Here is a 13,063-nt window from a genome sequence, read left to right as displayed (position 1 = left end):
CCACTGGTAATCAACAACGAGTAAAATGCTGAGTACGAAGAGGGCCCATGTCCTCTGATGATATCTCCTTCCCAGCCTGAAGAACTTCCTGCTGAAAAGCCTGCAGCTTGTTAATATGCTCCCGCATCGTCGACGACTTTACAGGGCTCATAACCCGCATCTGTACTTCCAAGAAAATCCTCTTCATGGGCGATACCCTTTTGTAAAGTGAGGCCAAATGCTGCCATATACCTCTGGCCAGCGTCATGTGCTTTACATGATTGATTACATGTGGTGTGCAGTTGAGGAAAATAAACGACGGACCCTGGCGTTGACACGATCCCACATCTGTGTCTGAGCCTCCCGGTCCTTCTGGATCGACAAGAACACCAACAACGACGAAATCGGCGAGGTCGTAAGACTCCAGAACAGATTCCATCATCACCTTCCATATGCCGTAGTTGCTCCCGTCTAACTGACGGTCCACCGGAAACGTGGGGAGTGTCGGGATCTTCACGTCTCTCGGCCATCTCAAACAGATCTGCCATATCGGGGATGTACTCTGAAAAGGGTAGGTGGGTGGGAACAAAGAAGAACTAAAACCTGCAAGTGGCTGTCCAGCAAATCAGCCCGCCTTCCTCTTGCTTCTCCTCTTCCCGAACAGTCCAAAACAGTCCACCAATCAGCCACAAAACAGTCCCCCTCTTGCTCACACAAATCCCAAGAACTATCTAGAGCCTAGGCTCTGATACCATGCAGAATACGCAGCAGAGATGATGACCAGATCTGGGAACACAAGAGCAAAAACGCAGGCAGAAAAACAGCACAAGAGAGAGAGAGATGTAGGCGTGTCACTCTGCTCTGATATACACAAGAAGATCCCGAATATGATACAAATATGGTATGGGGACTGGGGGCCTATTTATATGCCCCCAGATAGGCAGTCGGCCTGCTGAAAAGTCCCTCCACGACTGTAGCAACAATCGGCCAGCAGCTGATAAGGCCCACGACTACCTACATCCAGTCGGCCAGCATCACAAGGGTCCACGACTGATGTTTGGGCAGTCGGCCAGCTACTGGTCCTCCAGCCGCCTCAGGGCTGCCTCCCAAGCCACAGAAAAAATGGGAAAAATAGGGGAAAAATGCGGGGAGTGAGGAAAAATGATAAAACACCTGATAAGGGCGGGCACACCCACAACAAAGGCCCTTGTGTATAAAACTGGACAGGAGATGACTTCTAACAAACCAATGAGGGATGCCACAAAGCTTTCAATGCCTTCGAGGGACTCCTCTCTTTGAGCCAAGATTGCAATTGGAGGAAACCAGCACTAAAAGTCATTGAACTGTTTAAGCGCACAACCTTAGACCTCAAAAGACTATCAAGGTTTCTAGCAATGCATGCAGTCTTTTGAATCGGCATCCCTAGATTCATTGTTCCCTTCTGTAAGTTCTTGCTGATTTCTATCAAGGAGGCTCTTCCTTAGCCTCTGTCAGTTTACCCTGCTCCTCTAACTTATGTGCTTCATTCCCCTCCAGCATTTGCATAGATATTTTCCATAAGCACATATGGAGCAGCACATTCTGGATTCATCCTGATCAGCCTTGAGAAGCATTTCAGCCCTAGTTCCACTTCTTCATGAGTTCTGCATGCATTGAGCAAAGCTATCCACAGCTCCTGAGATGGAGAACATGGCACACTTTTCAGAAAGTTCTCTGCCTCATGCAAATGTCCCGATTGTGCAAGAAGATCAATAATACTAGAAAAATGATCTGTTTTCGGTGGAATGCCGTGATCATCTTTCATCATCTTGAAAAAATTCTGGCCCTCGGGCACCAAGTTGGAATGGTTGCATGCATTGATAAGGCATGTGAATGTGTTGGCATTTGGCTTCACACCTTGTTTTTGCATGGCCTCATATGACCGCAATGCCTTGTCACCCTCATGATTGATGCCATGGCCTTTTATCATTGCATTCCATGACACAATATCTCGGGCTGGTAAAGTCTCAAAGGTTTTCTGTGCCTCGGCAACTGAGCCGCACTTGGCATACATGTAAATTATAGTGTTGCCAACAAGGTCGCTTTCAAATCCTCTTTGTGTGATCTCTCTGTGTACCACTCGGCCTCTATCTATAGATCCTACATTGCCACAAGCTTTCAAGACAGAAGTAAGTAAAGCAGCATTCAGACTAATGCCCTCCATTAGTATCTGTTCAAAACAGTCCAATGCTTTCTGGCCAAGTTCATGCTCAGCAAGCCCTGCAATTAAAGCAGTACATGAGACAACATTTCTGGCGGGCAGCTTGTCAAAGACTTCTTGTGCCTCTGCAAGCGCCCCACATTTGCCATACATATCAACTAAAGTGCTGCCAACAAAAGGAAGAATTTCTAATCCCTTAAATATTATGTATGTGTGTACTTCCTGACCCTTACGTAAGGCCTTAACACTCCCACAAGATTTCAAAATGCAAACAAATGTGGCATCACTTGGAGAGAGACCTTGCGATTGCATCCTCTCAAAACATTCTAATGTTTCCTGCATCAATCCATGTTCGGCATATCCTGTAATTAAAGCATTCCATGACACAATACTTGGAGCTGGAAGCTTGCTAAAAGTTTCCCATGCCTCTACAAGTGAACCACATCTGGCATACATGTCAATTAAGGTGCTGCAAACAGAAACCTCACTTTCCAACCCCAATCGCAAGATTTCCACATGCATTTCCTGGCCCTTTTTGATGGTTCTCATGTTCCCACATGCTTTCAAAGCACATGTAAACGTAACAGCATCTCGAGAAACGCCCTCTAGCTGCATTTTCTGACACCATTTTAGCACCTCCTCACTGTGTCCATGTTCAGCATATCCTGCTATTACTGCATTCCATGATGCGGTATCACGGATTGGCAATCTATCAAACACTTCCACTGCATCAGAAAGTAAGCCGCACTTCGCATACATGTCCACAAAACCGCCCCCAACAAAAACATCCCTTTCAAGCCCCTTTTGTACAACCTCAGTATGTAACTGCTGACCCTTGTTTGTAGTCTCTGTGCTGCTGCAAGCTTTTAGGATGCATGTGTATGTCACTGCATTAGAAGAAATCCCCACCACTTCCATATTTTCAAACACGTTCAGGGCTTCCTCACCTATCTCAAAATCAGCATATCCTGCAATTAGAGCAGTCCAGGACACGACATCTCGAGCTGAAAGCTTGTCAAAGATTCCTTGTGCATCTACAAGTGATCCAGACTTTGCATAAAAATCAATCAAGGTATTGCCAACAAAGAGATCATTCTCAAATCCCCTTTTTGTGATTTCCAGGTGGATTTCAAGGCCCTTGTCTATGGTGTCACAAGCTTTCAAAATGCAAATAAACATGGTAGCATCCGGATTGATACCATCTAGTTGCATCTGTTGGAAAAATTTCAATGATTCCTCAACATGTCCATGTTCAGCATGGCCTGCCATTAGCGCACTCCACGACACAACATCCCGAATTGAAAGCTTCTCAAAAATGCTTACTGCCTCTGAAGGAGAGCCACATTTTGCATACATGTCAACCAAAGTGCTGCCAACAATAAGATGTTTTTCAAATCCTTTATCTATAATCTCAGCATGAATGTGGCGGCCTCTTCCTACATTATTCAGTTTGGTGCACGCTTTGAGTAAGGCTACAAGGGTGTAACTGCTGGATGGTACACTATCCTCCTGCATTTGCTTATACATGTTAAAAGCATGCTGCAATTCCCCACAGTGCACATACTCTGATATCAAAGAAGTCCACGAATGCACAGTACGATGCACCAACTTCTTGAAAACCTGCTCTGCATCCAACACACTTCCACATTCCACAAACATGGGCACAATGTAATTCCCGACAAATCTATGAGATTCCAGTCCGCTTGCACAAATGTGCTGGTGCACACGTTTTGCATACGGTAGATGATTTTTCTCCCTGCATTTTTGCAAGAGGCAGATGAAGTTGTTGACAGAAGGAATGTCAACTGTATCATATAAGATAGTAAATACCTCCTGGATGTTGTGCACCTCCCAACCACTATCCTCTAGAGGTGGCAGTGCTCTGTATGCAGTACTATCTACTTCAGACCATAAACTGGCCTTGCCCATGTGATCAGACCATGGTACCTCTGTTAAGATGGGGACTTTAGGGCAGAAAGTCACTGTTTGTTGCTTAGAATGCCCAATGATTGCTTTGTGAATGTAGATCCTGGGGATACCAGCTTTCTTCATCAGGGCTTAAGACTTCTTCACTCAAAGTCACCGAAACCTCATCATCATGGCATGGAGTCCTGAATTCTACAGAATTTGGGCTTCTTGATAGAATCAATGAGTCAGAATCATGCTTGAAACTATGGCAATTAATAGAACTTTGGTTTCGCTGCTAGCACAAGCTCTCTCTATGGCGGTTTGGCAGATTGAGAAGGTAGCCGCAGACATGTCATATCTAGAAATCCAGTTAATTAAACTCATTGGACTCCACCACTGAGACTGATTAGAGTAAACCACTGGAAACTGTGGCAATGAATAGGAGTTTGGTTTGGCTGCAAGCACAAGCTCTCTCTATGGTGGTTTGGCAGATTGAGAAGGTAGCCACAGACATGTCATATCTAGAAATCGAGTTGATTAAAATCATTGGACTCCACCACTGAGACTGATAAAGTAAACCACTTGAAACTATGGCAATGAATAGACCTTTGGTTTGGCTGCTAGCACAAGCGGCGGTTTGGTGGATTGAGAAGGTAGCCACAGACATTTCATATCTAGAATTGCAGTTGAGACTGATAAAGTAAACCACTTGCACGAATGCAGCTTCCTATCTCCAAGCAGAAAAGGAAAAGGTACTTTTATCATCATTGTCACCAGATGTTACTTCTATCATCATCATCTCCATCATTATCATCGCCACCATTGAGGTCATAATCATCAACAGAGTAACATTATGCCCTCAAGTGATGTAAAACCTTGGGACTTGAGAGTGACAAGGAGCTTCCTAGCTGCTGCCCCGTGCCCTTTTCTTCCCTTCCCCTTTCCCCCTTCCCCCTTTCTTCGTTCGTTAGGATGGACACAGGTCATCGTCTTTTTCTTCATCATCATCATCATAGTGAAATCATAAGGGAGATATTGATTGCATAATGAAAAGTAGCAAAAGTATCAAACCTGGTGTTCCGAGAAGGCCACAAACTCAAAGGTACATTCTCTTGCTGCTGTAGAGGGTCCAAGCATTGCACACTTGATGCGATAGCATTGAACTGTGGAGGTGCAGATGATGGCGGCCGGTGCATATTTGCCGGTAACCCTTTCGGGTTCTTAACTCCCCCGCTTCCTCATGTACCACTCCGCCACCAACCATGGCCGCGTTCGCCTCGCTTGCAGCAACACCCACCAGTTCGAGTCTGGGCAACAGCCGCAATCGCACCACCATCGTCTCCACACCGCCCGCCCTCTCCTTTGGCTAGACCATGTCTCCCTGGGCTACATCGAGATAACTTCCTCTCCTCCCCCTTCATTATGCACTCGTTCGCCAGGGCCAGCGGCTCCTCCGACTCCTCGTTCCCGGCTGCACTCTCCTTCAATGAGTTGTTCGACCAGCTGCTCGTTGGTGCAAAGGTGTTTTCCAAGATTGATTTGAAGTTCGGCTATCATCAAATTCGCCCGCCGTTGCCCCGTGCAGTTCGTGTGGGACGACTTGATATTTTTTTATAATAAAGAATCTCAAGTATATAAAGTCCATATTTGATTATGAACTTTTTCATAAAGTTGATACATAGATATAGCTATGAGTAGAGATACACCTACATGAGTACATAGATACTCATTGATTTGGTAGTGTCACACAGAGGAGGTCAACTAGCGGCTTCATGTTTTCATTTGCGAGTGTTGCTGTGAGTTAGAGCAGTAAGAAACACTAACATTTGCTTTGTCGAGTATAGAGGCTGAGTACAGGGGTGAGCATTGCTATGGCAGCTTGTGAGGTAGCTTAGATTCATAAACTACTTGGTGATATGGGTGAGGCTGTGGATAGGGCAATTGTCATTTATTGTGACAACATGAGTAGCATACAGTTAGCCAGTAACCCAATATACCATGCTAGAACGAAGCACATTGAGGTGCATTATCACTTTGTGAGGGAAAAGGTTCTAGCAGTAGGTAATGTAGATTTGGTATATGTCAGCACAAAGGATCAGGTGGCTGACATCTTCATTAAGGCAATGGGCACAGAGAAGCCCCACAGTTATAGGAGCTTACTTAGAGTGCAATGTGTGGAGTTGAGCTCAAGGGGGAGTGTTGAGATATCGAGCTCAACTAGCGCTGCGGACATTGATGACCCACTTGGGTGATAACTTTCGCACTTATGTCATTGGCATGGTTGATGAGATTATGATTGATATGCTACCAATGGATGACGGACTGTGTGACAGCCACTTTCGAGTACTAGAGTTATAGCATAGTTATAGTGCTAGCTCATATAGTTAAGTTCACACTATAGATTGACTATTATATGTTATTGTAGAAGAGTACTTTTCTTTATATTATGTACTCTTATATCTCTTATATCTTTTTAGATATATGGTTGTAGAGAAGAGAAGAAGATAGAAGAAAATTCAGACATTCATCTCTCTTATGTGTCTTTCTTTCTCTTGTGTGTGTGTGTGTGTGTGTGTGTGTGTGTGTGTGTGTGTGTGTGTGTTTTCTTCTAAGGACCTCAAGCTCTCTCTCTCCCCCGCATTCTCTTTATCAATGTCATAACTTGTGCACAAGCATTAAAGATCTCTAAAGTTAAGGGAGAACCATTAGCTAAGTCTTCTATGCAAACGATGGGAAGGAGAAGAAGAGCAAAGAAGGTGGAATGAGGAGACTTTGTAGTAGTAATTCAGGATGGTTTGGATGAGGGAACGGTTGATACGGCATCCACTGAGTCAAACCAAGAAAAGGTGTTAAACAAGAAAAGATGAGGAAGTAACATAGAAGGAGACTAAGCTGGTTGAGGAGCCACAAACACTGAGAAGCGTGGGTGAATACCCAAATGCCTAGAAGGAGATCTAAAAGCTAGAGACTGCACAAGACTTAGTGCGCGAAAGTTAGAATATGATTGATGAATGATTACAAGCTAGTTGAGCATTTGAGACAGTCTATCCTAGTCAAAATCTCACAAGGGAAGCCAAATGACTGAATGTGCTAGAGACTATGTCAAAACACAGTGGGGATGGAACCAACTCGGTTGAGGAAGAAAGGGATGACCTATTCTCATGGATATTTGATGAAGGAGGGGAATATCCTCTTTATGACTCAATAAATCATGTTTTAGGCTCATACATTAACCAGGGATGTAATCGGCTATCTGCATTTCTCTTTATAAAACTCAAGATGCTAATTGGAACCTGGCTAAGAGGAAATCCCAGACTGTGGACTTATCTGAAAGATTGGATGGAAGGCCGAATACAGGTGGATCCTCTAACCAACAAAGGAATACCTCTGCCTCTTCGAAAGGATGTAGATATAGAGGAAGGGAGTGGTAACCTACCTAAACTTGTCAAGATCCCTGTTAACTAAATGGGAAAGTATTACGAGAGTAATGACACAAATGCAACATTTCCAGTGGTGCACAAGGGTTATCAAGTTCTTGCAATCCTAGATGGGAGAGCCGGAGTGAGTATTATGACAAAACAATGTTGGGAGAAATGGAGACAGCCATCATTAAAGCGAACAAACCTTATTGTAAAGATGGCTGACGATACCATGTCATGACCCATGGGATTTTTGCAAAACTTGAAGATGAAACTCTTCTCCTTTTACTATTGCCACATGTTTACAGTGGCAATAAAAAAGTAGAGACACTATATTCTATGTGGATCATCAAGATTTGCTGTATCTCATAAACAAGCCTTGCATGATGGGCTAGATTACGTGTTGGTTGTTGCTATTGATGGAGTTTTGACTTTGAAAAAAGGATCACAACATGTAAGGGCAGACCAATAGTGAAGCTGCTTACTAGTCTTGATGATGAATTACTAGATGCTTCTCTATTCAAGTTAGATCTGGTACCAAAATGGAGTGAAGAGATCTTTGACTACCTTGCCTATGGATTTCCATAGGATAAGCCATTAAACAAGGATAGGATGCGATGACTTATTAAGTTAGCCGCACCTTTTAATCATCGTTGGTCGATTGTATTAGGCAAAGATTTATGACTATCCTCGAAGAATCCCATAGCAGAATCGCCAAAAGGACATTTTGTGGGTGAAGGAACGGTAAGGAAAATCTTGCAAGATGGGTTATGGTGGCCAACAATGTTTGGTGATACCATGGAATTTGTTAAACAGTGTGATAAATGTCAATGCTTCCACATTCCCCATGGACGAGACCGAATGTCATTGGTTCTGATCATTGTGGAACAACCCTTTGAGAAATGGAGAATAGATTTCGTTGGACCCATAAGCGGAGCCAAACAACAACACAAGCCTTGTACATAATTGTGGCTACGAACTATTTCACGAAATGGGCAAAGGCAAAAGCTACTCGAAAGGCAAATGCTCGTACAATTGCTAAATTTTTATATGAGCACATCATATCCAGATTTGGGTGTCCCGTAGAGTTCGTAAAGTGATAAGGGCTCCCATTTTATCAACGAGAGGATTGAGCACCTATTGATGGGATTTATGGTGATTCATCGTAAGTCTTCACCCTACTACCCTCAAGCTAATGGGCAGGTAGAAATTACAAATAAAGTCCTTTGTAGTATCCTGACCAAGGCTATGGAAGCTAGCCGAAGTGATAGGAACATAAGCTAACAGCTGTAAATGTGGGCTTATAGGACCTCCTATAAGGTATGCACAGGACAAACTCCTTTTCAGCCCATGTACAAAAGTGAGGCGAAGGTACTTGTGAATGATCTCCAAATCGAGCTTATCAGAGAGGAGGTCTCACTCCAAAGGTTGACCATAAAGTGAGGCTATCCAAGACATCCCCGAATGTGTAAACATCCAATGGATCTCACCAACTGGTGAGTAGGTTGGATGGATTGGTGATATGTCATCAAGTCTACTTTTAGCCTAGAAGTAGGTATATAATGTTAGGAAAGCAGAGGAGCAGTGGACATGTTGCTCTAGCTTCATTGGTTTAGGATGGGGTGATTCCACTATGGGAGGTGGAGAAGATGGTGGTGGAGAGGTTGATAGGAAGGGGTTCTAGGGGGGAGAAACTACCAACACAACGAGTGATCCTGGCAAAGACAAGGGCATGGTGGTGTGTGAGGTAAGTCATGAGTGAGATGTGGTGTGAGGTAAGTCAAGAGTGAGATGGAGGAGGGGAAGCACTGTCAGCCTTGAGATACAAGTAGACGGGGAACCAATGAAGGAAAATCTCAACCTTAGTTTAAGTACGATGAGCCTTAAGAGATAGGGAGATGGAGAACCAATGAAGGAGAATCCCAACCTTAGGTTAAGTGGAGGCTGGTCATTGTGATCTTGGAAAAGAGGAGGCATGGCCACTGTGTGAGGTAAGTCAAGAGTGAGATGGGGTATGAGGTAAGTCAAGAGTGGGGAGGGGAAGTCAGGCAAGCCTTGAGATTTGAAGAGATAGGGAGCCAATGAAGAAAAATCCCAACCTTAGGTAAGTGGAGGATGGTCATTTGTGAAGGATTGTAGGTGGGGTAGGTGCAGACTAGAGGGTGTTGGTGGTGAAGATGTTTCTAGGTGTTGTGGTACTAGTGGGGTACTCAATAGAAATTTCTGGATCTCAGGGTGGAGGGGTTGCTAGGTTGTTGCTTATATAAAGAGGGTTATGGGGATGGTTCTTGTCTCTTCACATGAGGATTGGGATTCCAATTTATTTTTTCCTTTAGTGTCCTCTTATTCTCGGGATGCCTTGTCCTCACCCATCCCCATCCATGTTTCAAAAATGGAGTTTGTCCACCATCCCCAGCCATGTTTCAAAAATTTAGTTTTGGCACCATGAGGTATTCTTAGTCTACCTCAGAATACTCCACATGTTCATCATACTTAAAGTTATAGATGATGAGGACATCAATCTATGCCTTGATATGATGACAAAAACCTTATAGGAGAGGATGAGTATGCCTGAAGAAAATCATACCTAGTGCCATGACCTCTGCATGAATAGCGCATTGTTGGACAACCTTAGTCAAACCCTCAACAACACCATTTCTTGGTCCCTCTCTCACCAACTCTTCCACAAGGAGAAGACTCTAATGACTCCATCTACTACCCAACCATCTCCTAAGCCAACACTCATGTTAATGAATCTTTTAAAGAACGTATGCACCACCAATGAGAGAAACTCAAGTTCTTGTGGGCAAGCTCATCCAAGTGAAGATCACAAAGCATAACATATTCTCTCAACCACTTCATGAAGCTCAAGATAAAGTGGCTATGTTAGAAGTCAAGCTCAAAAAAATCCAAAGAAGAAGTTTGTAAGATTGATCATGAACTCACTTTGGTTGAGGCTACATAGAAAGAACTCACAAACGCTCACAAGCATGGCCTGGAGGTCCTTTGACCTTAGAATAATGAATTGAAAGAGACCATGAGCATGGCAGTCAAAGTCCATGCAACATAATGTGAAAGCCTCAAAGCCGAGCTCACAGAAGCTTATGAGATGAGAGATCGAGTAGTGGAGGCCACAAATAAACTTGCCAGGGATGTTGACATGGCCAAACTTGCCCTCAATATCTCAAGAGAACTCAAAGACCACCAAAACTACCAAGTGGAAGAATGAGTAACATCCTTTTCAAGATGAAAAACTCCAAAGGCTAGAAGTGGCAACCTTGGAGCCTCTATCGGATAGTCGCATGGCCAAACGAAGCTAGATCTCCTCCTCTCATGGGCCTCAAACTTGACAAATCAATATCTTCCTATGTGAACCAATCTCCACCACCATCCTCACCCACATCAACACCTCAAGTCAACCTACCTTGGTTTCCCTCCTCCTCTTTGATGAATTAATCAGATTCATGGACCCCCACCCCACCATCCTTGCCAACATTAACACCTCAAGTCAACCTACCTTGGTGGTGGCTGCTCTCCTCTTCTTTGATGAATCAATCAAATTCATGGACCCCACCCTCTTATGCTCCCATCAATCCCACCCGCAACCTCACCACTTGGTGCCATCAAATGATGAATTTTGATCACTTTACAGAGGAAGACCATAATCACCCCCACGTGGACTATCCAGTCAAAGAAGATTTACTCCATTCTGTCCTAATAGATATGAAATACCTGATTTAGCAAGGTGTCAAGTTCAACTACTATTGTCAGTTTTGTGGCGCATAACCAACAACCAATACCACCCTAAGGGCATCCTCCAAATGTACCAATGGTCTACCAATACCTTGAGCATACCCTTGCCATTGAAGAAGCCACCATTTGCACCATCCATGTGGCATACCCTCAAGATCTCTTCGGGGATGAGGCAATGGAGGCTTATGCCTTCTTCTTAAGCCATGGGGCCAAGAGCAAAAAACCTAACAATGATACCACCTTGGATGATAAGAATAATCAGAACAAGGCCCCCAAGTGATAAAGACCCCAAGGGTGACAAAGAAACCTCACCCAATCTGAAGCATCATAAAAATAGTCCAAAGGGGATGTAGCCACATACGTAGTACATCTTCTTCATTCCCACTATCCCAACCCTCCGTCCTCTCCACCCCAAAGCCCTACCTAACCACCTCCTTTAGCATGCAACAACCTTTATGTCTTCCCCTCCATAGGGTCACCAAAGATAACCATACTCATAGATGTTATCCTAGAACCCTTGACCTTTCATCTCAATAAGAGACCTAAACTCAATAACCTATCTTTACCATTCTCCTGAGGGAAGCTCCATTGGAATATGATGGGAAGGTCCCAAGAGTGTCTGTGCCCATCTATGAGTAATAACTCACTTATCCACCTTGTATATGGGACCTCACCTTCCAACACCACTTCCCATGACCCCTAACACACCCTTTGGCATATGACTGAACCAATAACTATTGGAAAATTAGTATACGCAATGGAAGATTGACTATCCCATGCACTTAAGAGGAGGCTTGTAGTTTTTTGACCCAAGTGACTATCCTATCTCTACAAGTCATCTTAGATTGACTATCCCATGCACTTAAGAGGAGGCTTGTAGTTTTTTGACCCAAGTGACTATCCTATCTCTACGTCATCTTAGCATACATCCTGAGTGGTGTAAGCCCTATCTCAATCAAAAGTGGAGAGAGGACATGCCCATGCCAAAAGAATTATAAATCAACACAAGGTTCATGCCTATCAAAAGATGGTGGTCACGATGCTTGGAAATGGAGGGCAAAGGGCCCATCTACAACTTTCCTTACATTGACAGCCCCAAAACACTCACCAACACAAAGAGATGCATCTGTACATGAAAAACTTCAATGATCTCTACTATACAAAGTCTGAGCCATAGTGGCCACATGTCGATTCTTCAAGTCCATTAACCTTCATAGTAGCCATAGTAGAGGCCAAGTGCTGACTCTGCTTGAATAACTTCAATGATCTCTACTATACAAACCCCATCGAGCCATAGTGTCCACATGCCAATTCTTCAAGCTCGTCATCATACACAACTATAGTGGCCACATGCTACTCTTTAAGCTCATTATCCTCATCCTTAAAAGGTGTCAAGGAAAGTAAAGGACATGTGGTCTTCAACATCAATGAAGGCCAAATATTTTTTCCAACATCTTGACCTCTATTGCATAGTCAAATACTTCAAAAACATGCCGAATACCAGGTTCTAGAAACCTTTTAACATTATGTGGTGAATTGGTCATTGGCTTTCCCACAAGCCCTTCATCACTTCCTTGTACTAGACCGGTGGTATCTTTGGCACCAATGTGGGTTGGTAAGTCTCACAATCATGTCCAACCACTCCATTCTTTGTTTTGTAGTTTCCCATATCTCAGATCTATGCCCTTTGAGAATCCACATTCTTTTCCCTCAAAGAAAATTTGGCACTTATTAGATCGTATCCTATTCTAACTCTTTGATCCTACCCTTGGGGTCTCAAACTTCAACTACTTATGCTTATAAT

General features: G+C 43.7%; 1 protein-coding gene across 1 annotated transcript; it reads right to left on the bottom strand.

The window, feature by feature from the left end:
• Positions 1–824: 824 nt before the first annotated feature.
• LOC147608406 (pentatricopeptide repeat-containing protein At2g33680-like) lies at positions 825–5,714 on the bottom strand. The gene is made up of 2 exons (XM_086788893.1): positions 5,159–5,714; positions 825–5,045 (listed from the first exon to the last, which is right to left on the bottom strand). Exon 2 carries the CDS (start codon positions 4,229–4,231, stop codon positions 1,502–1,504), a length of 2,730 nt encoding a protein of 909 aa, XP_086645019.1. The 5' UTR covers positions 4,232–5,045; positions 5,159–5,714; the 3' UTR covers positions 825–1,501.
• Between the last annotated feature and the right edge of the window lie 7,349 nt (positions 5,715–13,063).

This window comes from Cibotium barometz, chromosome 53 (assembly GCF_041138505.1).
Source record: "Cibotium barometz isolate CiBa-2024 chromosome 53, ASM4113850v1, whole genome shotgun sequence".
Taxonomy (NCBI): Eukaryota; Viridiplantae; Streptophyta; class Polypodiopsida; order Cyatheales; family Cibotiaceae; genus Cibotium; species Cibotium barometz.
The sequence above is the reverse complement of the archived record's forward strand: the minus strand, read 5'-3'. Positions and strand labels throughout refer to the sequence as shown.

Bases quoted from the DNA above. Each gene is read 5' to 3' on its own strand.
- LOC147608406 (XM_086788893.1), bottom strand. From the start codon at position 4,231: ATGAAGAAAGCTGGTATCCCCAGGATCTACATTCACAAAGCAATCATT.